This window comes from Perognathus longimembris, chromosome 2 (genome assembly GCF_023159225.1).
Source record: "Perognathus longimembris pacificus isolate PPM17 chromosome 2, ASM2315922v1, whole genome shotgun sequence".
Lineage (NCBI taxonomy): Eukaryota > Metazoa > Chordata > Mammalia > Rodentia > Heteromyidae > Perognathus > Perognathus longimembris.
Window position 1 is genome coordinate 142,534,463 of NC_063162.1, and position 24,555 is coordinate 142,559,017.

The 24,555-nt window shown below is 47.7% G+C and overlaps 2 protein-coding genes across 3 annotated transcripts in view; both read right to left on the reverse strand.

Annotated features, from left to right (window-relative positions):
• Svopl (SVOP like) overlaps positions 1 to 18,685 on the reverse strand; it is a 34,324-nt gene extending 15,639 nt beyond the window's left edge. The window contains exons 1-7 of the mRNA XM_048340295.1: positions 18,572 to 18,685; positions 9,975 to 10,079; positions 9,724 to 9,815; positions 8,799 to 8,897; positions 5,782 to 5,853; positions 3,641 to 3,765; positions 1,246 to 1,309 (exon numbers count right to left, since the gene is read on the reverse strand). Of these exons, the coding sequence (XP_048196252.1) occupies positions 1,246 to 1,309; positions 3,641 to 3,765; positions 5,782 to 5,853; positions 8,799 to 8,897; positions 9,724 to 9,815; positions 9,975 to 10,056 (534 nt within the window). The 5' untranslated portion in view covers positions 10,057 to 10,079; positions 18,572 to 18,685. The remainder of the gene's footprint in view (positions 1 to 1,245; positions 1,310 to 3,640; positions 3,766 to 5,781; positions 5,854 to 8,798; positions 8,898 to 9,723; positions 9,816 to 9,974; positions 10,080 to 18,571) is intronic.
• Positions 16,279 to 24,555, reverse strand: part of Atp6v0a4 (ATPase H+ transporting V0 subunit a4) — a 63,606-nt gene continuing 55,329 nt past the window's right edge. For both annotated transcript variants that reach the window (XM_048340293.1, XM_048340294.1), the window contains 4 exons: positions 22,289 to 22,393; positions 19,646 to 19,763; positions 18,572 to 18,743; positions 16,279 to 16,624 (listed from right to left, as the gene is read on the reverse strand). In XM_048340293.1, the coding sequence (XP_048196250.1) occupies positions 16,531 to 16,624; positions 18,572 to 18,743; positions 19,646 to 19,763; positions 22,289 to 22,393 (489 nt within the window). In that variant the 3' untranslated portion in view covers positions 16,279 to 16,530. The remainder of the gene's footprint in view (positions 16,625 to 18,571; positions 18,744 to 19,645; positions 19,764 to 22,288; positions 22,394 to 24,555) is intronic.

A 24,555-nucleotide genomic window follows, 5' to 3' on the forward strand; every position in this document is an offset into this window, starting at 1 on the left:
GGGATGTATTCAAAAAGAAACGAGTCTGTTCTGAACACATCCAGACCTTCCCTTGTTGGTGTTCCCTAAGCAATGCAGTAGAATGACTGTTCGCATACATTCACCCGCAGTCATCAGCTGTCGTCATCCAGAGATGATGTAAAGTATAAACAGTGTTATAGGTTTCCTGCCAATGCTACATGCATGGATTCTCGTATCTCCAGGGATCCCTAAGCCAGTCTCCCACGAGTAGCAAGAGAAGACCGTATGGAGACAGTCAAAACTACTAGAGTCAGGTGACCTGGAAAACCTGGAAAATGAGATCCTGAGGAAGCAAGCGCAGAATTGGGAAGAAGGGTGAGAAATTACCCATAGAGGAACCGGAGCAGAACACACTCACTGGAGTTAAGTGTAAAGCCCGAACGTGACACCTTCAATCTGTGCATTCATCATAACAAGGTCAAAGAAGAAAGGAAGGAGGGAAGTAGAGACAGTTTCTGATGTTCAGGTTCTTTTTTCCCCTATCTTTCCTTCCTTCCTCTCTTTGGCTCCCTTCTTTCCTCTTTCCATCTCTCCTTCTTCCCCTTCCTTCCTTCTTCTTTCCCACACTCTCTTTCTTCCCTTCAATCTCACTGCTGTGGTTGCCTAAACTCAATTCTGTTATGTCATTCACTGCCACATACATAATGCTTCATGGAAAGAGTCATCTCGACTCCTACAAAGATCAGGGTTGGGGATACAGAGGTCATGGAGAATGGGGCAGGGTATGTACCTCACATCAGATACAAAGACCTCAAATCAATAGCCAGCCAGAGCTGAGCAGAGCCCGGAAGTTGCGTAGACTTCTTGCCTAAGGAAAACTGGGCTGGGAAGGGGCAATAATGACACTTTCCCTCGGGCTGGCCAGGGCTGGGCTTGCAGACACCAACATCCTTGGAAAGAGGCGGAAGCCTCAAGGAGGACAGGAAGTCCCTCCCACAGGCCTTCCCTGGCACCTGTCATTCCAGTGAATTGGCCATTAGGACATCTCCAGGGAACTGAGGAAGATGGTACTATATTCAAATGCCCCTGTTGGAGGATAAAGTCCTGGGTTCAGAAAACCTTGGGATTGGACCTTGGGCTTCTTTGAACATTCTCGAGGCTTTTCAGTTGTTTGCAGCTAATAGAAAGTGAACCAAAACACCAATCAACTGGCCAGAAGGAAAACAAGGAGCATTTTACCCCTCTGCAGGTGGGAATCGGGGTGGACTCCCCACTTTTTCTTACCTGAGACAAGGGGAGCATGTAGCCTCTATATTTGGTGGGTAAAAATTCAGTCTTTATGATTAACCTGGAGAGGAAAGGGGAAAATATGGTCATTTTGCTTTTGTAAAAACAAATGATTTTTCTTTGAACAATCATACTTGTTCTGGTCACTGGGATAAAGAATTCAAAAGACAGCCAGATGCTAGCGGCTCACAACTGTAATCCTAGCTACTCAAGAGGATGCCATCTGAGGACTGAAGTTTGCAGCCAGCCAGGGCAGGAAAGTCTGTGAGACTCTCATCTCCAATAAAGTACTCAGAAGAAGTCGGAAGTGGTGCCGTGGCTCAAGTGGTAGAGTGCTAGCCTGAGCACCAAAGCTCAGGGACAGGCCCCAAGTTCAAGCCCCTGGACTGGCAAAAAGAATTCAAAATACATAAAAACTGTTGTACATTAAAATATAATTATTATAGCTAATGTCAACATAAGAGGAATAACTTTTTCTGTTGCCATCTTATTTTGGAAAGTTATAAAGGTTTTTATCACTTAGGAAATAATCACCTTATCTCTTCGGCCTAAAAAAAAAAAATAGATAAACTGTTTTCCCAAGCCTGATTTCCCATTTTCTAAAATATACCTGGGGAATTAAAATACACCCAGGAAAAGGTAAATAATTTTCACAACAAATGAGTCAAAGCACATGTTGGTCATTAAGTACATATTGATTTTGTGACTAGAAAAATAAATGGAATGACATCTCATCCATTTTCTAATTGTTTCTCTCTGATGCTATTATCAGTCAGGGGTGAGATTTGTCACAACTTTATTTAACTGTTTTCTAAGGAAAGTTTTAAAATGTTACTTAGCTTCCTCTCCATCACGGCTCAAAGTGCTTAGCTTGAGCTCCAAGGAGAAATAATTATTTCCCCAACACATTAAGGCAATAATTAGATACTTTCACATCTCCCACTTCATTTTTTTTTTTTTGCCAGTCCTGGGCCTTGAACTCAGGGCCTGAGCACTGTCCCTGGCTCCTTTTTGCTCAAGGCTAGCACTCTGCCACTTGAGTCACAGCGCCACTTCTGGCCATTTTCTGTATATGTGGTGCTGGGGAATCAAACCCAGGGCTTCAAGTATATGAGGCAAGCGCTCTTGCCACTAGGCCATATCCCCAGCCCCCCCACTTCATTTTAATGATAACTTGTTCCAAGGAACCCAGGAAAGGGTAGCCTGGGGGACCCTATAGATTTCAAGGAGGGTCCCATAAACCAGGACAGTTGGCATAATAGCTTTCACACCCCTGCACTGGAAACAGATGAGAGGCCTTGTGCCCACTTTAATACAACTCGCCCAGTTTTGCAGGGCGCTGGCATTTTACCATGGCCATTCCTAATGTTTCTCGTGCTCATGGCCAAACGAAACTCTTGTAAGAAATAAATCAGTGACAGCCAGATACCAATGGCTCATTCCTGGAATCCTAGCTACTCAGGAGACTGAGATCTGAGGATCAAGGTTCAAAGCCAGCTGAGGCAGAAAAGTCTGTGAGATTCGTATTTGCAATTAATCAGCAAAAAGCTGGAAGTAGAGCTGAAGCTTAAGTTCAAGCCCCAGTACTGGCATGGGGAGGAAAATGACTACATCCTGCTTAGATTGACCCTTTTCTTTTCCTTTCTTTTCTTCTATTCTTTCTTCTTTTTTTCTTTCTTCCTTTCTTCTTTCCTTTCTTTTTCTTTCTTCTGGCTTGGTGCTAAGGACCAACTCCGAACCCTCATACATCCCTGATAGGCATTCTACATCTCAGCTACATGTGCAGCCCGGGATTGACTCTTACCTGAAACAGAATATTTTAGGACTATTTACTCTAGCAGAAATTTCCTAATTTAAAATAATTGGCCTTTGGGGCTGGGGATATGGCCTAGTGGCAAGAGTATACATGAGGCCCTGGGTTCAATTCCCCAGCACCACATATACAAAAAATGGCCAGAAGTGGCGCTGTGGCTCAAGTGGCAGAGTGCTAGCCTTGAGCAAAAAGAAGCCAGGGACAGTGCTCAGGCCCTGAGTTCAAGCCCCAGGACTGGCAAAATAACATAATAATAAAATAATGATAATAATAATAATAATAATAATAATAATAATAATAATTGGCCTTTGGAACAACAACAACAACAAAAAGCTAATACTGAGCCAGGCATGGTGGCTCACACCTCTAATCCTAGCCACTGAGGGACAAGGTAGACACTGGGTGGATCATGGTTCCAGGCACGCACAGCTAAGTTTTCAAGAGCCCTTCATCTCAACCAATGCAAAGCTAGGCTTGCTGGTACAATGGAAGCATGCCAGCTAGATGCAGTGGTGTGCATGCACAGGTGTGCGTGGGCACACGTTTCTCTCCCAGGGAGCCTCTGGGGGAAGTCTTTACCCTTGTGAGTGGCCAGACACGCCACAGCCCACCATGGTCCGCAGAAAGACAAACCAGATGTACGAGGGAGAGAAAGAGGTCAGCAAGGAGAAATAGGCTCCCCACAGGAACGAGATGAGCAAAATCTGAAGCGACAAAAGAGAACGGGTTAACATGCGGGGAGAGGGCAGAGCTCACCTCGGAGGAGAAAGTTTGCTTCCCACCCCCGAAGTCTGCTGCTATGAGTCGCAGACCTGTGGCTGACCACCACTGCTCAGCCAAGCCGCACACAGACAGTGGGGCGGCCCTCATTATGCTCTCATCACAGGGCCCGGCCTTCCAAGTTCAGATAATTTCTCAAAAGTGGCCTAGTGGGGCTCTCCCTCACAGGTGACAAGGTCTTGAACTGGCATTTCAGAAACCACAAGCATCTCAAATGGTAGAATGCCTGTTTGGCAAGAGTCAGGCCCCGAGTTCAATCTCCAATAACACACACATGCACGCGTACGTGCGCGCGCACACACACACACACACACACACACACAGAGCCTACCTCCTAGGGTAGTTAGAAGCCCAATGAAACACTATGCAGGAAGAGCATAGGAAAAATGTAAAATGTTTGCTTTTTTTGCTGATTATCAGAATGATACAAATTCAAAATAGAAAATAAAGAAGAAACTGAATTTTAAAATTGAGAGGATGTAGCTTCGTGGCAGAACATGTGCAAAATCCTGTACTCAATCCCAGAAAAAAATAGATGGATGGATGAATGGATTGATAAATGCCTGCCTGCACTTTTTAAATAAATTAATGTAAGAAATTATGTATGTAAGAAAATAATTATAACCAGGTACTGGTGGTTCATGCCTGTAATTCTAGTTACTCAAAAGGCTGAGAGCTGAGGTTCATGGTTCAAGGGCAATCAAAGCAGAAAAGTCCCTGAGACTCTTATTTTCAGTTAACCATCAAAAGGCTAGATAGGAGCTATGACCCAAGAGGTAAAGCACCAGCCTAGAGCACCAGTCCTGAGTGAAAAGAAACTAAAATAGGGCTGGGAATGTGGCTTAGCAGGAAAGTGCTTACCTAGCATGCATGAAGCTCTGGGTTCGATTCCTCTGCACCACATAAACAGAAAAAGTCAGAAGTGGCGCTGCGGCTCAAGTGGTAGAGTGCTAGCCTTGAGCAAAAGGAAGCCAAGGACAGTGCTCAGGCTCTGAGTTCAAACCCCAAGACTGGCACCAAAACAAAACAAAACAAAATCCTAAGGTAGAATGCCCTAGCCCTGAGTTCAAGCCCCAGTTTTGTCATTAAACAAGTAAACAAACAAACAATATTGTCTGTCTATTGTCTGGGTGCTGGTGCACACCTATAATCCCCTCACTTTGGAGGCAGGGATAAGGAAGATTATGAGTTCCAGGTCAGTCACAACCCAGGTCAGACTGGACTACATAGGGGGCTGGAATATGGCCTAGTGGCAAGAGTGCTCGCCTCATATACATGAAGCCCTGGGTTCGATTCCTCAGCACCACATATATAGAAAAGGCCAGAAGTTGCCCTGTGGCTCAAGTGGCAGAGTGCTAGCCTTGAGCAAAAAGAAGCCAGGGACAGTGCTCATTCCCTGAGTTCAAGCCCCAGAACTGGCAAAATAAATAAATAAAGTAAATGGGCTGAGAATGTGGCTTAGCGGTAGAGTGCTTGCCTAGCATGCATGAAGCCCTAGGTTTGATTCCTCATACCACATAAACAGAAAAGGCCAAAAGTGGCACTGTGGCTCAAAAGGTAGAGTGCTAGCCTTGAGCAAAAAGAAGCCAGGGACAGTGCTCAGGCCCTGAGTCCAAGCCCCAGGACTGGCAAAAAATAAAAAATAAGATAAAAAAAAAAAACAGAGAGAAAGAGAGAGACCATAGTTTGTCATCAGAATGTGTCATTTGTGTCCGAACACTTGCTCTGAGTCAGTGTGCCATCTCCAACTTCATCAGGCCACGTGTTGAGACCAAGTCTTGGGAAGAGATGAGAAATCAAGAAGCCAAGCCTGCAGTTCAAGATTCACAGCATTCGAGGAGCTCCTGCAGTGTCTGTCATGAGCTCACTAGAACTTTCTGCTGAAGAGAAACCACGGTGGGGTTGCCTCAGAGGAAGCTCCCCCAGGAGCACCCACCTACCTTCCAGCGCCCATATCTGTCAGCCAGGAGGCCAAAGAGGATGCTGGAGACCATGTAGCCAAAAAACACCATCTAGATGCAGGGGAATGAAACAGGGTTGTGAGGACAGCGCTTGCCGTGTATCCATCCCTGCAGCTAGTATCCAGCCGTCTTGACCAGACAGAAAGTCAACGAGCAGTGGAAGTTTCCCAGAGCCCTCTCCTCTGCCTCCACTTCTTGGGTCAGGGGAGGCTGGGGCTTTCTGGGGACCTCATACCTCAGGGACCCTGCTCCAGGGGGGACCGGGTCTACAGGGAGTGGCTTCTCCCCCAACCCCAGATCCCAGATAGTGACTCCAGTTCTCACACACAGAACCACCCTCTGCCACTGTAACTAAAAAGAAGTCTTGCACGTGCCCGTGGGTCCCCTCACTTGGGAGGAGGCAGGGGAGGGAGAGGGACAAGAGTTGGAAGCCAGCCTGGGAGACAGAGGAACACGCTCAGAGAGACAAGGGGCACATGTGTTCTCTTTTATGCAGATGCTTGATATAAAACACACTGGAACATGATCCGTTTATCCAGGACTCTAGGCATGCACACACAGCGAGAGCAAAGGAAGAAATTCTTAGGAGAGGAACACAAAGGCACAATGCCTATGAGCCTCTGATCATATATTTATCCCTAGGCACTGGCGGCTCATGCCTGTAATCCTAGCTACTCAGGAGCCTGAAATCTGAGGATTGCAGTTCAAAGACCGCCCAGATAAGAATCTGTGCGATTCTTAGCTCTGATTAGCCTCCAGAAGGCAGGAAATGGAGCTGTAGCTCAAAGTGGTAGAGCACTAGCCTTGAGCAAAACAGCTCAGGGACAGTGCCCAGATCCTGAGTTCAAGCCCTATCACCGACAAAATTAAGTTAATAAAAACAATAATAATAATAATTGAAATGAACTCAAGAAAATGAAAACATGACGGTTTTTTTTCTTCATTGCTGGTTTTCACTTTCTTTTTTTTTTTTTGGTCTTGTTTGTTTGTTTATCTTTGGGAGGGTAACAGGGGTACAGAAATGGAGGGACAAATGATGAACAAATGCAGCAGTGGTACTCACTGAATAGTATGTTGAAAATGAACTGTACAACTTGTAGGTGAGGACAAGAGGAGAAAAACTGGGGGAGAGCAAGGGAAGGAGCAATTTTGTCCCAAAAGAAATATATTCACTAACTTATGTAACTATAACCCCTCTGTATATCATCTTTATAATAACAATTTCTAAAAAAAAAAAATTAGGACTGGCATGTGGCTTAGTAGTAGAGTACTTGCCTCGCATGCATGAAGGCCTGGATTCAATTCCTCTATGTAACACATAAACAGCAAAAGTTGGAAGTGGCGCTGTGGCTCAAGTGGTAGAGCACTAGCCTTGAGCAAAAAGAAGCTCAGGGACAGTGCTCAGGCCCTGAGTTCAAGTCCCAGGACTGTCAAAAAAATTAAGAAGAAGAAGTAGCTGGGAGCCAGTGGCTCACACCTGGAATCCTAGCTACTTGGGAAACTGAGATCTGAGGAGCACGGTTCAAAGCCAGCCTAGGCAAAAGAAAAGTCCCCATAAGACTCTTATTTCTAATTCCAATTAACCTCTCAAGAACCAGAAGTGGCACTGTGGCTCAAGTGATAGAGCACTAGCCTTGAGCACAGGCTCAGGGACAGTGTCCAGGCCCTGAGTTCAACCCCACAACCAGCAAAAACAAAACAAAAAAAGAAGGAAGGGAGGGAGGGAGGGAGGGAGGAGGATGAGGAGGAGGACGAGGAGGAGGACGAGGAGGACGAGGAGGACAAGGAGGATGAGGAGGAGGAGGAGGAAGAGGAGGAGGAGGCGGCGGCTAGTGTTCTACCACTTTAAACCACAGCTGCACTTCAGTTTGTAGGTGGTTAATTGGAGAGAAGCGTCTCACAGACTTTCCTGCCTGGGCTGGCTTCAAACAGCAAATCTCAAACAGGTCTCAGTCTCCTGAGTAGCGGGATTACAGGCGTGAGCCACCAGCGCTAGGCCAAAGCCTCTTTCTAAGAGTAACAGAATGCTTTAGCAGAGTGTTCTGAATGTGTAGTAGTTTCTGGATTTAATGACATACATAACAATTATGAAGTCAACAATACATTTACATAAAATTGCTTTGGTTGCACAAAATGGCAGTTGGAAAGGCACGATGTGCATTTGTGTCCAATCTCTTTTGCCTGGAATAAGGATGCCTTTTAGCCCAATGTTGGGACACAGGGAGTCTTTGCACAGCCTCAAAGTCCTTCTGGCACCTTCCACTAGGGAGAGCTCACCTGCCACCTGTCCGTCCTCACACCTTCGCTAAGGGACATCATGCAGCTTTGCCATCACACCTCTGTGGGCCAGAGGTTAATAAACGCTTTTAGAAAGAGTGAGGCATCATATCCTTAATTTCCCTTTGGAGCAAGGCTGCGGTGTGATCCAAGAGAATTCACTTCGTCTCTGAGAGGGTTCGGGGGTGTCTGGGCAATCCACTCGGGTTCAACCATACTTGTTGGCCATGTGACTAAGCACTGACTAAATGTGTGGCTGGGGTCACTGTCTGGTCTGTGCGTCTCTTCTGGGCTCTTGCTCTAGCTGGGCTGGAAACTTCCATTTGGCAGCGTTCTCCAGCGCCCATGTGAAGGACCACGCCGACCATGAAGTCGGCAAGGCGCTTCCTTAGCAGTGATTGCTTGCACACAGAGTGGTCCTGGGAAAGCGATGACACGTGTTGGTGTCACGGGGTCTTTCCTGGGGCCGGCTTGTTGCTCCCTGTTGGGGCTCAGTGCTAAGAATTTCCAGGCAGCACAGCGTGGTGGGGGCTAAGACTTAACATGAGACATGGTGGCTTTGCTGGCCCAGGTGATGCATGCGGGGGGGGGGGGGGGAGGAGGAAGGGGAAAGCATTGAAAGTTACTCTCCCCCCAGGCCCATGAGCATGGGTGGGCACCCCTCATGGTGATGCGTCTTGGGGTTCCTCCTCCTCATTGCGCAGAAAGCCGGGACTCACCGTGGTGACCAACGCCACCTGCCAGTTCTCCAGCTGCCATTCACAGCGGATGATGGGCGACACCACGGCGATGAGCATGATCTCCATGGCCTCCACGACCTTCGGGAGAAGTGAGAAGCCGTGCCAGCGCTGGGTGCTGGCTGGACGCCCCCCCTCCCCCCCCTCGGCCTGATCCCCCTCCCCTCCCCCAGTCACCCACTGACTTGGATGATAACGTGGCGCGCCATTGCCCTGCTAGTTGGATAAAGAACCTCAGCAGAGCAGGGCGTGTTGGTACATGCCTGTATTCCCAGCATTTGGGAGGCTGAGGCAGGGGAATCAAAAGTGGAAAGAGGGTCTGGCTGACACAGCGAGACCCTAGATACTTTCTATCCGCGTGGGAAAACAACCCTGAGCCATATTGAGGTTGGCTTGGGAGGGAGGAGGGGAGGAGGGAGAGCGGTGGAGGGGGTGAGTCTGATTGGGGCATAGACGTGCCTAAAGGAAACGCCTTTGCACAACTAATTGATGATTACTTGGAGATGAGGCTCATAATCTTTTCTGTCCCTGCTGGGTTCAAATAGCAGACTTCAGAGCTCAGCCTCTTGAGTAGCTAGGATTCTGAGCCTGGGGTTTGGAGGGGATCGGGTGACTCCCCTGCAGGCGTGTCTGGGAGTCTAACCCTATCCCTGTAACACCACAGGCTCCTTAACACCTCCATGACAACCATTTTAAAATGAGTTTTGAATTTCCAGAATGCAGAGGCCCAGGCCTTCATTGGCTCCTCAGTAGACAGACAGCAGGCAGGTGATGTCCAGATTAGCCATCCCTAGGGGGCCAGCACCCTGCTACACACACCCCACCCCCCGGGATGAGCAGCTCCGGGCCGGAGACCCGCAGGAAACATGCGCTCTGGAGACTCAACGTCTCCCCAAAGCTCACTCACCCCGGTGCTGCCCATGATCAGAAACAGGGCGATGTGGAAGCGACCAAACCCGATGGTCTCCACCGCATCTTCCACAGTGAACGTCTTTGTCTCTAAGGAGGAAGGTGAAGTCTGAGGGAGGGAGACCCCGGGGGGGGGGGGGGGGAAGGGAGCCCTGGAGCTTCTGTTGTTCTTTGGACGATGTTCCCGTGACAGCTAGGGGTCAAGGAACCCAAGCTTGAGAGCTAGCGTCTTTTCCACGGCAGCCTCACCTTTCTGTTGGGGCTCAGAGACGCCCTGGCTCAACTTGCGGAGGCTGATGACGGTGACGGGCTCCGTCTGCTTGGCTGCCATCTGACTGGCTCCGCCCAGCCTCACTGGGGGACAGGAGGGAGAGAAGAAAAGAAATCTAGTGATTTTTGAGTATCTATATCTAGTGGTGCTTGAGTGTCTATTACCCATCACCCACAGGGCACGTGCAATTTCCCTGAGCCCTCCCCCACCTCTCAGGAGGGAAGTATTTCCACTCTCCTGTATACAGTTCCTCCGGAACCGGACAGCTCCATGTTTAAATCCTTTCCCTACTGTTTACTAGACCTGTGGCTTTGCAGAATCTGTCCTTTGTACACTTACAATCCCCCCATCTCTAAATTGGGGCTGCTGTAATCCTTGTATCTAATTGACAAATTGTGGTGAGAATTAAAGGAGTCATGGGTTGGAGTACTTGCAGACTGGAAGAGAAATCTCCATTGTTACTGCCACTCTTACTGATAAATAGGGATATATTTGGTGCCATGGAAAAGAAGAAGGAAATTAAAGAATGGAAAGCCCTTGAAGATATGACAATGCTCCTAGCAATGCTAAAATGAAACCTCATAGGTTCCCTTGGATAATGCTAATAAGCACATTAATTACCCTGGTGCTAGTGGCTCACACCTGTAACCCTAGTTACTCAGAAGGCTGAGATCTGAGGATGGCAGTTCAAAGCCAGCCCAAGCAGATAAGGCCCTGTGAGACTCTTATCTCCAATTAACTACTCAAAAACCAGAAGTGGCACGGTGGCTCAAAGTGGTAGAGCAGTAGCCTTGAGCACAAAGCGCTCAGAGACTGGGCCCCAGCTGTGAGTTCAAGCCCCACAACCAACCAGGCCAATAAAAAAAAAAAAAAAAAAAGCAGCTGCTGTTCATTGTCCAGGGCACTGAATCCCCTTATCATAGATGGGTAGTGCGACCTGTAGCTCCTGCTTGAGGGTCGTGTTCATGAGTGGGCTCAGCAAGAGCAAGCAGACACGGATGCACCTGAAGAATGGGGGTGCCACCACCCTGCACATCCGCTGATTCTGTACAGCCGGGCACTCTTCCACGAAGTCACGCCTCTCTTGACCAAAGAGAAGATTCCTAATGAATACTTTGTTCCCACAAAGTGGTAGAGCTGTGCTTAAGAAAGCCAAACAAGAAAATTTAAGAAAAAAAGCAATACCACACAATAAACGAGTTCCTGTCAGAAGCCTTTGTGGCCTACTGACCAACAAGACCGAGTAGGAAATGTCCTGTGGCTTCATGCCTCCTCCTCCATAGGCCACACACAGCCCCGCGGGGCTGAGAGCCCGGAGGCTTTCGGGAAATACACTGGAAAGTGGGGTCCGGCCAGGAGAGGGGGAGCGGCAAGGATGGCCTATGGAAGGCTATGACTTAAGGCTCTCGCTTTCTCCCGTGCTGTGCACGTTCACACAGCCTGTTTCGCTGACTATGCCAGAGGACGCCAGGAGAGGGCAGCACCCCACACCCCCATCTCAACCAGTACAGCTGGATTTGGTGGGACGCACCTGTCACCCTGCCTTATGAGGAGTGTGAGCTGTAAGACTACAGGGAAGACAGACGAGTGTCGGCATAAAGATGAGTGTATTCAAAAAGGAAGGAAGTAAAAAGGGCTGGAGGCATGGTTCTAGCGTTTGAGCACCTGGCTGGCAGGCGCAAGGCCCTAAGTTCAAGCCCCACTACCACCAAAAAGTAAAGACTCTTTGTTTTGCCACTGAGTTGTACTCTAAATGTGTACAATGGCCCGGTGCTGGTGGCTCACGCCTGGAATCCTAGCTATCAGGAGGCTGAGATCTAAGGATCACAGTTCAAAGCCAGCCCAGGCAGGAAAGTCTGTGAGACTCTGAGCTCCAATGAACCACCAGAAGCAGGAAGTAGAGCTGTGGCTCAAGTGGTAGAACACCAGCCTTGTGCAAAAAAAAGGCTCAGTCAGGGATAGCACCTAAGCCCTGAGTTCAAACCCCATGACCAACAAAACAAATCCTGACTTGGAGCTGTGGCTCAAGTGGAAGAGCGCCAGCCTTGAGTGCAAAAACTCAAGCAGGAGTGAGAGGCTTCAGTTCAAGCCTCAGGACTGACACACATATGAAAAACAATGGGAGAGAGAAGAAGGCAACCTCTTTGCTACGACATCAGCTCTGTCTCAACCTACTTAAGCGGCTTGGGGAAACTTACTTACACTGTTTACTATTCGGAAAGCTCAAAACCTGTCCAACCAGGTGTCTTTAACACCAGCCTTCACCCAACCAGTTCCTTCATCTTCTCATGCGAAGGTCTTAGGATGGAAATGTCACTAAAAATAGGGTCCTGTCTGTCCCCTTGCTTTACACTCTTTTGAGTTACAGGAAGAAACACTTCCCAACTCCCCCAAAGCTTAGCTGCTAGCGGAGGTGGGGACCAGCCTGGCCCTTTGCCTCTCTCCTTCCCTACCCTCCTGCCCCCACCCCTTCTTCCCGCCCTCCCACGGTGACTAGATGAGGTGTTGACTCTCACTGCTCACTCCGGAGAGCAAGGAGCGGCCGAGCCCCGTACCCAGGCACCAGAAGCCATGCTGAACATCTGCCAATTCTAAGCGCCAGCTCCCGTCTGTATGTACCTTGGGGTGATCCGGACCGGGCGAGCACCCAGTGCCCAGGACAATGCCAAGGGATGGGAATAGCAGATGTCCACGTCTACCTGCAGGGGAGGAAGTTCTCAGTCCTGGCCTGCTAGCTTCCTAGGCATTTCCAGCAAGGTCCTTCCACCGGCATATTTGGGAGGGCAAGGGCGATAGGTTATCAAGATGGTAGCAATTGAATCTGCACATTGCAAAGGGGCTTCCGTTCCAAATGAATCAGAGCATCGCAGGAAGCATTTTCTTAGTTTCGTCTCCAGTTTGAGCCAAACGTTTCATAAAGAAAAGGCCGGGCTGGGGGCTGGGGCCTCGTGCCTGTGATCCTAGCTGTTTAGGAGGCTGACATCTGAGGACTGTGGTTTGAAGCCAGCCCCCGTAGGAAAGTTCATGACACTCAATTAACCATTAAAAACAAAGAAAAGCCAGAAGTAGAATTGTGATTCAAGTGGTAGAGCACTAGTTAGCCTTGAGCAAAAAAGCTAATGGACAGCACCCAAGCCGGAGTTCAAGCCCCAGTACCAGCACAAAAAATAATTCATTAATTTTTAAAATAAATAAATAAAATAAGAAACCAAAATATTTCGGATATGGACACAAGGAACATGTGATCTTAGCTTTGAAATGAAACACTGGAAAGGTTGAGTTTTAGGAAAGAGGGAGGGAGGGAGGAGGGAGGGAGGGAGGGAGGGAGGGAGGAAGGGAGGTCCAACAAGACCAACCTAGGAAGATAGGGAATAATCTGGAAACAAAAGCTTCACATCCCTTTACCAACAGTTCCTAATATTCTACAGTGCATGACCTACTGCCAAACAACCTGGAAAAGAAAATGGATAGGTTAGGGATTTACTCTGAAAGTCCAAGATTCAGACAGAATTCAGGCTTCATGAGCAGAAATTCTATGAAACTGGTAGGCCTTTTCCTTGATTGTATTTTGATGCACTGAATTTTTTTTTTTCATTCAGAAGTAATTGGGCCCCTATAGACTTGTTTTTTTTGGAAACTGAGTTGAATGCCATGTCGTTTGTCTTACAATATCAGTTTTTTTTAAAGAATGAAATTTTCACAACTCCATCTGCCTCCAGCCACACACTAATAGTCCACACACACACACTCACTCACACACACACACACTCACACACACACACTCACACACACACTCACACACACACACACACTCACAGGAAAATGCATGCAGATCTAGGCAGGCAACTTTACCTCCGTACTCCTACGAAAGCTTCTTTTTTTTAATTTTATTTTTCCAATTTCCACTTTCCACAGCTGGCTTTTGCAGATGTTGGAGCACCGATGACTTTTCAAAGTATCCTTCCTTGCTCTTCCCAGAGGACTGCATTCTTTAAGAAACCACCTAGCATCTGGGCAGGTGAGTGACCGGACCGCCCCTTCTCAGCCCTCACCCCACACCTTTTAAAGGGGAAATGACATCTCTCCCTGCCAGCCAGCTCCCAGACCCTGGAGGAAGTGAACTGAGCTGTTGTGCTCAGGGGGGCTGGAGACTGTTTGCAAGGGTCCTGGCTGTGGCTGAACTTCCAAGGGTTCGGAAGCCAGCTAAGTATGGAGGCTTTTGTGGATGGTGGTTGAGCAGGGCTGTGGGAAGCTAAGAACCTTGAAGCTGTCCACAGCAAGGCGACCATGGACTCCTCACAGCCACCTTGCCCAGGGATCACCATGATTTCTACAGTTCAGAGGCGGGAACTAGGCCCAGGGAGATTGCCCCACTTGGCAGGAAGGGGAACAACTCCATTCCTTGCCCCGTGGTGCTCATAATAAAGTACCAGAGTTGAAACTCATATGTGTGTGTGTGTGTGTGTGTGTGTGTGTGTGTGTGTGTGCATACCCACGTGTGCACCAGTACTGGAACTTTAACTTGGGGTCTTGTGCCCTTGCTTGACATTTTTACTCAAGGCTGGTGCTCTACCACTTGGGCCACAGCACCATTTCTCACTTTTGCTACTTAATTGGACTTTCCTGTCAGCCTGGTTTCCAACTTTAATCCTCAGTGCTCAGCCTACTGATTAGCTAGTATTACAGGCATGAGCCAATGGCTGCTGGCTATCTATCTATCTATATCTATATATGTATATATAGATATATACACACACATATGTGTGTGTGTGTGTGTCTTCATATGCCAATTCTCATTCTTTTGCTCAACTTCACCAGGGAAATGCTTTAATGTCATACCTTAAACTACGTGGGACAAGTCACAGCACCGGCATCCGGGGCTGTGGAAACTTTTAGGTCTACATATCACCATTTTACCTTATTGAGCATCAATTTTAGCACTGGTGGCTCACGCCTGTAATCTTAGCTACTGAGGAAGGCTGAGATCTGACGATCAATGCTTGAAGCCAACTTGGGCAGAAATGTCCATGAGACCCTTACTCTTACCTCCAATTAACCAGCAAAAAGCTGGAAGTAGAGGTGTGGCTCAAGTGTTAGAGCACTAGCCTTGAGCAAAATGAAAGCCAAGGAAGAGTGTTAGGCCCTGAGTTTAAGCCTCAGCATCAGAAAGAAGAAAGAGAGAGAAGAAAGAAGAGAGAGAGGGAGGGAGGAAGGGAAGAAGGAAAGAAAAGAAAAATAGGACAGTAGGTAAAAGGGGGTTAAAAATTAAGAGCCAGATCCAAAAGATGGTTTTGAATGTGATTTGTCTTTGGGGAACTTTAATAACTTACTGACGATGAAAACTTTAAATGAGATATTGCGTGAAAGGAATTTTGTAAACTATAGAGCACTACAACAAAAAACAAACTTTACGCTTCATGCTAGCAGTGTGGTTGGTGGAGATCTTGTAGCTCGAATGTGTTAAGGTCGTTCGGACAATGCAGTCTGGCTCTTGGGAGTTTGCCAGTCCAGGTGCCCTAAGAAATTACTTCTGGGGCTGGGAATATGGCCTAGTGGTAGAGTGCTCTCCTTGCATGCATGAAGCCCTAGGTTCGATTCCTCAGCACCACACATATAGAAAATGGCCAGAAGTGGCGCTGTGGCTCAAGTGGCAGAGTGCTAGCCTTGAGCAAAAAGAAGCCAGGGACAGTGCTCAGGCCCTGAGTCCAAGCCCAGGACTGGAAAAAAAAAAAAGAAAGAAAGAAAGAAATTACTTCTGGACCTATGAGCCCAGAAAGTAATGGGCTGGACTAGGAGGTAGACTCTTCCGGCTGCCCTGTTTACCAGAAACTACCCAAGCCCACACACTCCTTCTGCAGTTTCTCCTGCATCATGAGCACTGATAGGGAACAATGCAAGAGACTGCGTGACGTCACTCCTCATCTCACAGGATTTAGCAACGCGGGGAGCCCCACCGGGCCGCCCTGCCTCTAGCCAGGATCATTACCCGCTCTTCCTCATCTGGATTGAAAATGCATGAGAAAGTTCCTAGTGCTAAGCCTCACACAAGGGAAAGGGGAGTGGATGGTGGGAGAACATAAACATGATCCTTCTTTCTTTCAGATTAGTTTGTATAACGCCATTGTTCCTCACTGGCTGATAATCATCGGAATTAAATGCTATGGAATGATTTTGAATAAAAGACATCTTCAAGGAAGAGGGAATGACCTAAATGTTTGTTTGCTTGATGAGACCAGTGGAAATAGTGCAAGAAGAGATCACGTAGCAGCCTGCTCATTTTTTTCAATCATTTTATTATTTGATAACGAAGCCTCCTCCCCTCCTTCCCATGAAGCCAAAATGATTTGCCAAAAGCAGCTCCTCTGTGGCATGGTTAAGCCATATCAAATCCCGAGGCTCAGGACCAAGAAATACACAGCTCCACACCCTGGGGAGCCAAGAATAATTCTTTCACGGGATGGCATTGCCAGACATCAGAGACAAGACTGAACTTCTTTTGCTGGCACAACAAGACGGAGAGATGCAAAGCCAAGCCTACTCCTCGGACGTCTCTTCCAGAATATGCTTAAAGGAGAAGGGAGAAAACTTGTACCCAGCCCCAGCATAGAACTTGTTCTGGAACTCCACCCTGTAGCGGGGAGGAAGGGGCGGGGAGAGAATGGTGAAACACATCAATTAGAGGCTAGAAGGTAGGCGCAAGAAGGAGAAGGCTCGTAAAATCAAGGTCAAGTCACAAAGGCCTCCCAGGGGAGGTGGCCTAGCCTGATGGCTACCATAGGAATCCTGATGGCTCCCTCTTCCCCGCCCCCCACTCCCCATGACCCCCTCCAGGCCCCAGGACCACAGCACAGCGTCTCTCCCCTACCCTGACCTTCCTCGGCCCCCATCGCCTCGGCCTCCATCGCTAGCAAGGTCGTCCGTGTTATCAGGGGACAGCAGTATACGGAGAGACAGATCGGCACATGGTTTTCTGTTACCGTCCTGACTCACACTGCCAGGTCTGCCCTACAGACCCTAGTCCCCTGGTGTCACCTAACTGTCAGAAGCAAGATCGCCTGGGAGGGCTTGTGCTTCGTGATGTTGCAGAATGCACACGTGTATGCCTTTAACGACTTGGGGAAATGATGCTGTCAAGGAAGTAGGGAATACTGCAATTCTTGCCCCTAGATAGAGTGTCACTGCTTGTCCTAGGAACAGCAGCCATCGTGTCAAGAAGACATTAGTGGAGGTGCAAGGCACACCCAGAATGCTCAGCCTAGCAAGGGCCAATAGTCTCTGGAGGTCAAAGGCATCCATGAACTCCTCCTCCCCTCCTCTGGTTCCTCTTTAGAATGGACTAGCTTGTTGTGCTGGTAAAATTGCCCTCAGCAGCTAGAGCCAAACACCCCAGATACACTGATACACTCAGCCTGGATTCTATAAACCTGTCTCCGATCGGACGCCTTACCTGAGCTTGCATGTGGAACATTTCATTTCATTTTGTCATCCCAATACTAGGTCTTGAACTCAGGCCCTCACACTCTCAGCGTTTTCACTCCAGGCTGGTGCTCTACCACTTGAGCTACAGCTCCACTTCTGGCTCATTTGTTGTTGTTTTTTAGTGGCTGATTGGAGATGAGAGTTTCATAAAAGTCCCCTGCACAGGCTGGATTTGAGGTATGATCCTCAGATCTCAGCCTCTTGAGCACATAGAAGTACAAACATGAGCCACCAACAGCCAACATGTCACTTGTTTTGAACTCAATTATAACAAGTAAACATTCAACATTTAAAAGAAAAGTAAAGCCAGGTGCTGGTGGCTCATGCTTGTAATCCTAGCTACTCAGGAGGCTAAGATCTGAGGATTATGGTTCGAAGCCAACCCGGGCAGGAAAGTCCCTGAGACTCTTATCTCCAATAAACTACTCAATAAAAGTTGGAAGTGGTGCTGTGTTCCAAGTGGTAGAGCACTAGTCCTGAGCAAAAGAAGCCCAGGGACAGTGCCCTGAATTCAAGGCTCAGGACCAGCAAAAAAAAAAAAGAAAGAAAGAAAGAAAAAGAAAAGGAAGCTGGAAACAGGGGCTTGTGACTCTAACTTTAGCTACTCAAAAGACTGAGATCCAGGAATCACAGTTCAAAGCCAGCCAGGGCAGGAAGTTCCATGAGACTCTTATCTCCAATTAACCACAAGAAAAGCTGGAAATAGAGCTACAGCTCAAGTGGTAGAATATTATGTTATCCTTGAGCAATAAAGCTCAAAGACAGTGCCCAGGCCCTGACTTCAAGCCCCAGAACTGGCACAGAAAGAAGAAAGAGGAGGAGGAGGAGGAGGAGGAGGAGGAGGAGGAGGAGGAGGAGGAGGAGGAGGAGGGAGGAAGGAGTAAATAAACACTAGCTAGCACTCATTATGGGGCAGCCAGTATATGCATTGCGCATGTGTACGCATGGATGTCTATATGTACACGAGGTTCTACAGATGTCTAAACTACGACTCTCACAAGGAACCTAAGTCGCTGACATCCCACCATGACAGGACCTATGGCCCCCGCTGGCCCCAGAGCCTGTCCCTGCCCTCCAGCGGCCGGGGCAGGCTTACCAGTGGAGACGCAGGGCGTGCAGGAAGGCGGAGAGGCCCTCCATGACGAGCAGGATGGCCACAGTGAGAACAGCAAACACGGCGAAAATGATGAAGACGCCGATGATCCCTCCCCAGCCGCGCACGCGCAGGCCAATGTTCATCACCATGGTCCAGAGCACTTCAGACAGTTCTGCAGGATGCAAAGGGGAGACAGACACTCAGCCACACACAGGGCCCGGACTCCGGCCATCCTAGCCAGCTTCAAGGCGCAGCTCCGCTCCAGCACCTGCGCTCCCCAGTTTGAGGAAGAGGGAAACAGACCCACACCGGGTGGCATTCGCCAAGGGAGGTGAGCGAACTGGAGCTATTGGCAACCAGATGCCAATAAAACCAATCCACGTGGCTTGCCAAGAGGCAGGAGACAAAAGAACTCATGTCCCATGATTTGTCATGGACTGAACACTTGTGTCCCTTCCCAGATTCATACATCGAAGCCCTAGCTCCCAAGAAGATGATATTTGATGATGGGGCCTTTCAGGGGTAAATGGAGTTACCTGTGAGGACATGCATGTCTTTGTTTAAGCTGTCCAGTTGATTGTCATTTCAGCACAAACTCACTAAGACAAGATTTTATGCATGCAAATTTAACTCTGGGTAAGTTGGGCACCAGTGAGTGGCTCACGCCTGTAATCCTAGCTACTCAGGGAGCTGAGATCTGACGATGGTGGTTCAAAGCTAGCCCCCACAAGAAAGTCTGTGAGACTCTGATCTTCAATTAACCAGCCTTAAGCCCAAAAACAATAATAATAAAGCTAAGGGATAGCACTCAGGTCCTGAGATCAAGCCCCAGTCCTAACACACACATAAGAGAAAAATTCAAAAACTCATGTAAAACTACACTAAACCACTGAAGGGCGCATATGTGCATGGTAAAACGTCATTGAAACAACCTTGCTGCTGGAAAACCTGCTACAAATGACCCAGAAAAGGCACTTTGGCTGCTAGTACACCCCCCTGCACCTGCTGAATAACCAGCCCCCTCCCCCTCCACCAGGGATAAGGTGACTATGACTGGGCGGGCTGCTCACTCACGCGCATGAGCCAGGCTGAGGGCCCAGAGCCGCAGGTAGGAGGCCGTGTTGGAAATGCAGCCCAGGCAGTACTCGATGGTGTGGATGGCCTGGTGGACAAAAACGTCCCCGAAGTTGAACTGAAAGAGAGAATGTTCTAGTTCACTTCATTAAGTACTTCCTTTTTGTCATGAGATCATTTAAAAATTGTGATTTTCTTATGAACATGGAATAAATATATATGTATGTATGTATATATATATATATATCCATGGGGTAAAATCTAGTTTCCATTTTTCAAGAACGTGAAACAATTGTACACACTCATGGGGTACAGTATGGTATTTTGGTGGTGGTGTTGGTGGTGGTGGTGGTAGTTGTGGGGCTTGAACTCTGTGCCTGGATGCTGTCCCTGAGCTCTTCAGCTCAAGGCTAGTTAGTACTCTACCACTCGGAGCCACAGCACCACTTCTGGTTTTCTGGTAGTTAATTATAAATGAGAGTCTCGTGGACTTTCCTGCCTGGGCTGGCTGTGAACCATGATCCTCAGATCTCAGCCTCCTGAGTAGCAACGATTACAAGCGTGAGCTACCGGCACCCGGCTCTGCATGATACTTTTATACATATAGACACAATGGACAATGATCCAATCAGGATAATGAGTATCTTTATCGCCTTATCATTACATGGTGTTCAGAGCCTTTGATCTCCTGTCTTCTAGATATTCATAAAATACAGAATAAGTTTCTGTGACCTCTAGCCACCACAGGCTGCAGAACATTGGAACTTATTCTAGTTCTTTGCTTTGAGACCGTTCTATTCTTCCTCAATGCCCACTTCTACCAGAAAAGTATTCCAAGTGATAGATAAAAAAAAAATAATTAGCTGGTGGCTCACACCTGTAATCCTAGCTACTAGGGAGGCTGAGCTGAGGATGGCAGTTCAAAGCCAGCCTGGGCCTACTTGCAACGTCCCATGTGTATCTGTAGCTTCTATTATTGATGATGTTCTTTTTTTTTTTTTTTTTGGCCAGTCCTGGGCCTTGGACTCAGGACCTGAGCACTGTCCGTGGCTTCCTTTTTGCTCAAGGCTAGCACTCTGCCACTTGAGCCACAGCGCCACTTCTGGCCATTTTCTATATATGTGGTGCTGGGGAATCGAACCCAGGGCTTCATGTATACGAGTCAGGCACTCTTGCCATTAGGCCATATTCCCAGCCCTTGATGATGTTGTTGTAGCACCTTCTTGTGGTTGTACCTACACTATCTCTGTAATCTTATCTGAGTATATTGGAAACCGTGTATACTGGTATTGGAAGTAGGAAATTGAAAGGGAATACCAAAATTGAGAGACACAGGGTTAAAAAAAAGACAAAGAACTACAAAAGCAATACTTGCAAAACTGTTTGGTGTAAGTGAACTGAACACCTCAGGGGGGGAAAGGGTAAGGGGGAGGGGGGAGGGGGGGTATGAGGGACAAGGTTACAAACAGTACAAGAAATGTATCCAATGCCTAATGTATGAAACTGTAACCTCTCTGTACATCAGTTTGATAATAAAAATTTGAAAAAAAAAAAAAAAAAAGCCAGCCTGGGCAGAAAAATCTGTGTGACTCTTTTGTCAAATTAGCCACTCAGGGTTGGGAATGAGGCTTAGCAGTAGAGTGCTTGCCCAGCATGCATGAAGCCCTGGGTTCGATTTCTCAGTACCACATACACAGAAAAATCCAGAAGTGGCGCTGTGGCTCAAGTGGTAGAGAGCGAGCCTTGAGCTGAGGAGCTCAGGGACAGCACCAAAGCCCAGAGATCAAGCCCCATCACAGACAAAAATAAAAAAAAATCCCAGCATGTGTGGCAGAGTTGGCAGTATCCATAGCCACCAGCAGGGATAGCGGTTTTATTCTCTGTGCCTGGAATTTGGGGCAATTTCCTTATGATCCAGACTTTTGATTAATTAGATTTAATCATTCACTACTTTAAACGGGAAAAAAAATCTTGGTAATGAATCCCATAAATGGAGCCATTTTGTAGCATCTCTGACTCTCAGAAAAACCAGGTCTCCTATCTAAAATTAGAACAGAGCTCTAGGCAAAGTCAGGACAGTGGTGAAAACACAGCCAGCTGTTTTAGCTGGAGAGCCAGCTGCAGGCATTCCTAGGGGTGGGGCAGGAGTGAGAGAACAGAGCTAGTCCCGGGTCACGTGGGAGGCCAAGAACCAAGTCTGGACCGGGGAGAACAGGGGTAAGGTGGAGGAACACGGAGGCCAGGGCAGCCCTGGGTGCTCACGGTGGAGAAGAGGGCTGGCAACCCATTTTACTTCAAGACTTCAGCCAGATAAGAGCTGTGCTGCCACCAAGGGGCACTGCTGAGATGGAGCAATGCAGCGGACTCCAGAACCTTCTGTGTTACCATGACCGCAGTGGGTACTCAGCCACGGCTCTGTGAGGATGGCTGAAACATTAAAATGCTCCCGGATTGGTTGATACGCTGGGGTCTCCCCCAAACCCCCAGTCAGAGTTAAGAGTTACAGGGCAGAGGCCAGTGGGTCCCCAGACTCTCCCTGATCCACTCGAGGCAGACCAGCGGCTACCCACCAGTGACTGTGAAGACTCGAGCTGGCTTCTAGAATGCAGGCCAGTCTTCCTCGGGGGCTCGACTCCCACATACCTCTTCCTCATGCTCATCCTGGGCTGCAGGCTTCTGAGCGGACGGACTGTCGTGGCCGCCCTCGATGTCGTCTGTGGCATTGGCGTGGAGTGTGAAGGACTGCAGCTGTCAGCAAGCAAAGGAAGAGAGGGCCAGAGTCAGCCTTAGAGTTACAACAGTATGGAGTCTAGAGAGAGCCTTGGGGTTCTTGCTCCTACTGATGTGTTGAATTACATGAACTGACGCGCGTACATCGAACCAGCTTTGCATCTCGGGAATGAATCCCATTTGATCAGAATGTTGTTGAATTCGGTTGGCCAGAATTTTATTGAGAAGTTTTGCACTGGTGTTCATCAAAGAGATGGCTCTATGGTTGTCTTTCTTGGATGAGTCCCTATCTTGGTTTGGGGATGAGGGTTATGCCGGCTTCATGGAATGAGTTTGGTAGTGATCTTTCGCTGTCTATATTACTGAAGGCTTAAGTAGTATTGCAGTGAGTTCTCCTTACACCTGGCCATGATTAATTAAACAGGACTCCAAACATTCCCACAGTGAGAGCGAAGGAGGCTATTCTTAGGGGAGTATCACAAGAGCTCAAGAGCTCTGTGCATAGAATCACATAAAATGCTGCTTATGGAAATGAACTCCAAGAAATGGAAACAAGAGGTTTTTGTTTTGTTTTGTTTTTGTTGCCAGTCCTGGGCCTTGGACTCAGGGCCTGAGCACTGTCCCTGGCTTCTTTTTGCTCAAGGCTAGCACTCTACCTCTTGAGCCACAGCGCCACTTCTGGCTTTTTTCTATATATGTGGTGCTGAGGAATCGAACCCAGGGCTTCCTGTATACAAGGCAAGCACTCCCAGCCTGAAACAAGAGGCTTTTAATTGTACTTTTTGTAGTTTTTTCTTCTGTTCTTTTCCTTTTCATCACTTTTTTTAAAATTTCTGTACCCTTTGTCTTGTATATAAGTTTATCTGATTTGGGGAAGGAATCCGGAAGCACAGAAATGGCAAGACAAGGGGTGAAACAATTCAGCAGTGATTCTCACTGGACACTCAGTTGGAAATGAACTATACAACCTGGGGAGAAGAAAAAAGGAAGGGAGAACCTGGGAGAAAACAAGGGAAGGGGTGATACTGTTCAAAAAGAAATGCACTCATTACCTGGCTGGTGTAACTGTAACCGCTCTGTACATCACCTTTACAATAAAAAATAGAATAAAACAACCCTATTATATCAAATGAAAGTTCTCCTTAAATGTAAGCTATAACCCAGACATGGTGGTAATCCCAGCAATTGGGAAGCTGAAGCAGGAGATCACTGATTTCAAGGTTAGCCTGGGCTACAAAATAAGACACTATCGCACAAAAACAAACAAACAAAAAAAAACACTAAAAAGTGGGCTGGGAATATGGCCTAGTGGAAAAGTGCTCGCCTCGTATGCATGAAGCCCTGGGTTCAATTCCTCAGCACCACATATATAGAAAAAGCCAGAAGTGGCGCTGTGGCTCAAGTTGGCAGAGCGCTAGCCTTGAGCAAAAAGAAGCCAGGGACAGTGCCCAGGCCCTGAGTCCAAGCCTCAGGACTGGCAAAAAGCAACAGGTGGCTTACAACTGTAATCACAGCTGCTCCAGAGGCTGAGATCTGAGGATTCTGATTTGAAGCCAGCCTGGGTTAGAAATCTGTGACTCTTATCTCCAATTAACCACCAAAAAGCTGGAAATGGAGCTGTGGCTCATTTGGTAGAGTGCCAGCTTTGAGGACAAGGAAAAAAACAAAAACAAGCCTAAGAGATAATGCCCAGGCTCTGACTCAAGCTCTATTAGTGAAACAAACCAAGAGGGGGGAGAGGGGGAGGGAGGGAGGGAAGGAAGGAAGGAAGGAAGGAAGGAAGGAAGGGAGGGAGGGAGGGAGGGAGGGAGGGAGGGAGGGAGGGAGGGAGGGAGGGAGGGAGGGAGGGAGGGAGCAAAAAAGAGAGAGAAAAAAAACACCCTGTCAAATTTTGCCCAGTAATTACTGGGCAAAATTACTAAGCTTACTAACTTTCCCAGCACAGATACTCTCTTGAAAATTTAAAAAAAAAAAAAAAGCATGCTATAGAACAGCTTAGAAAAAAAGCACAAGAACCCTAGATAGTTATGATTCAGTTTGTACACCAAAGTTTTAAGTGTAACACCAATTAAGTATTTACTGTCTGAAATGCTTAGAATCAGACATATTTTAAATGTTGTTTTTCAGATTTTGGAATATTTGCACAAATATGTGCAAATATTATGTACTTATGTATGTGT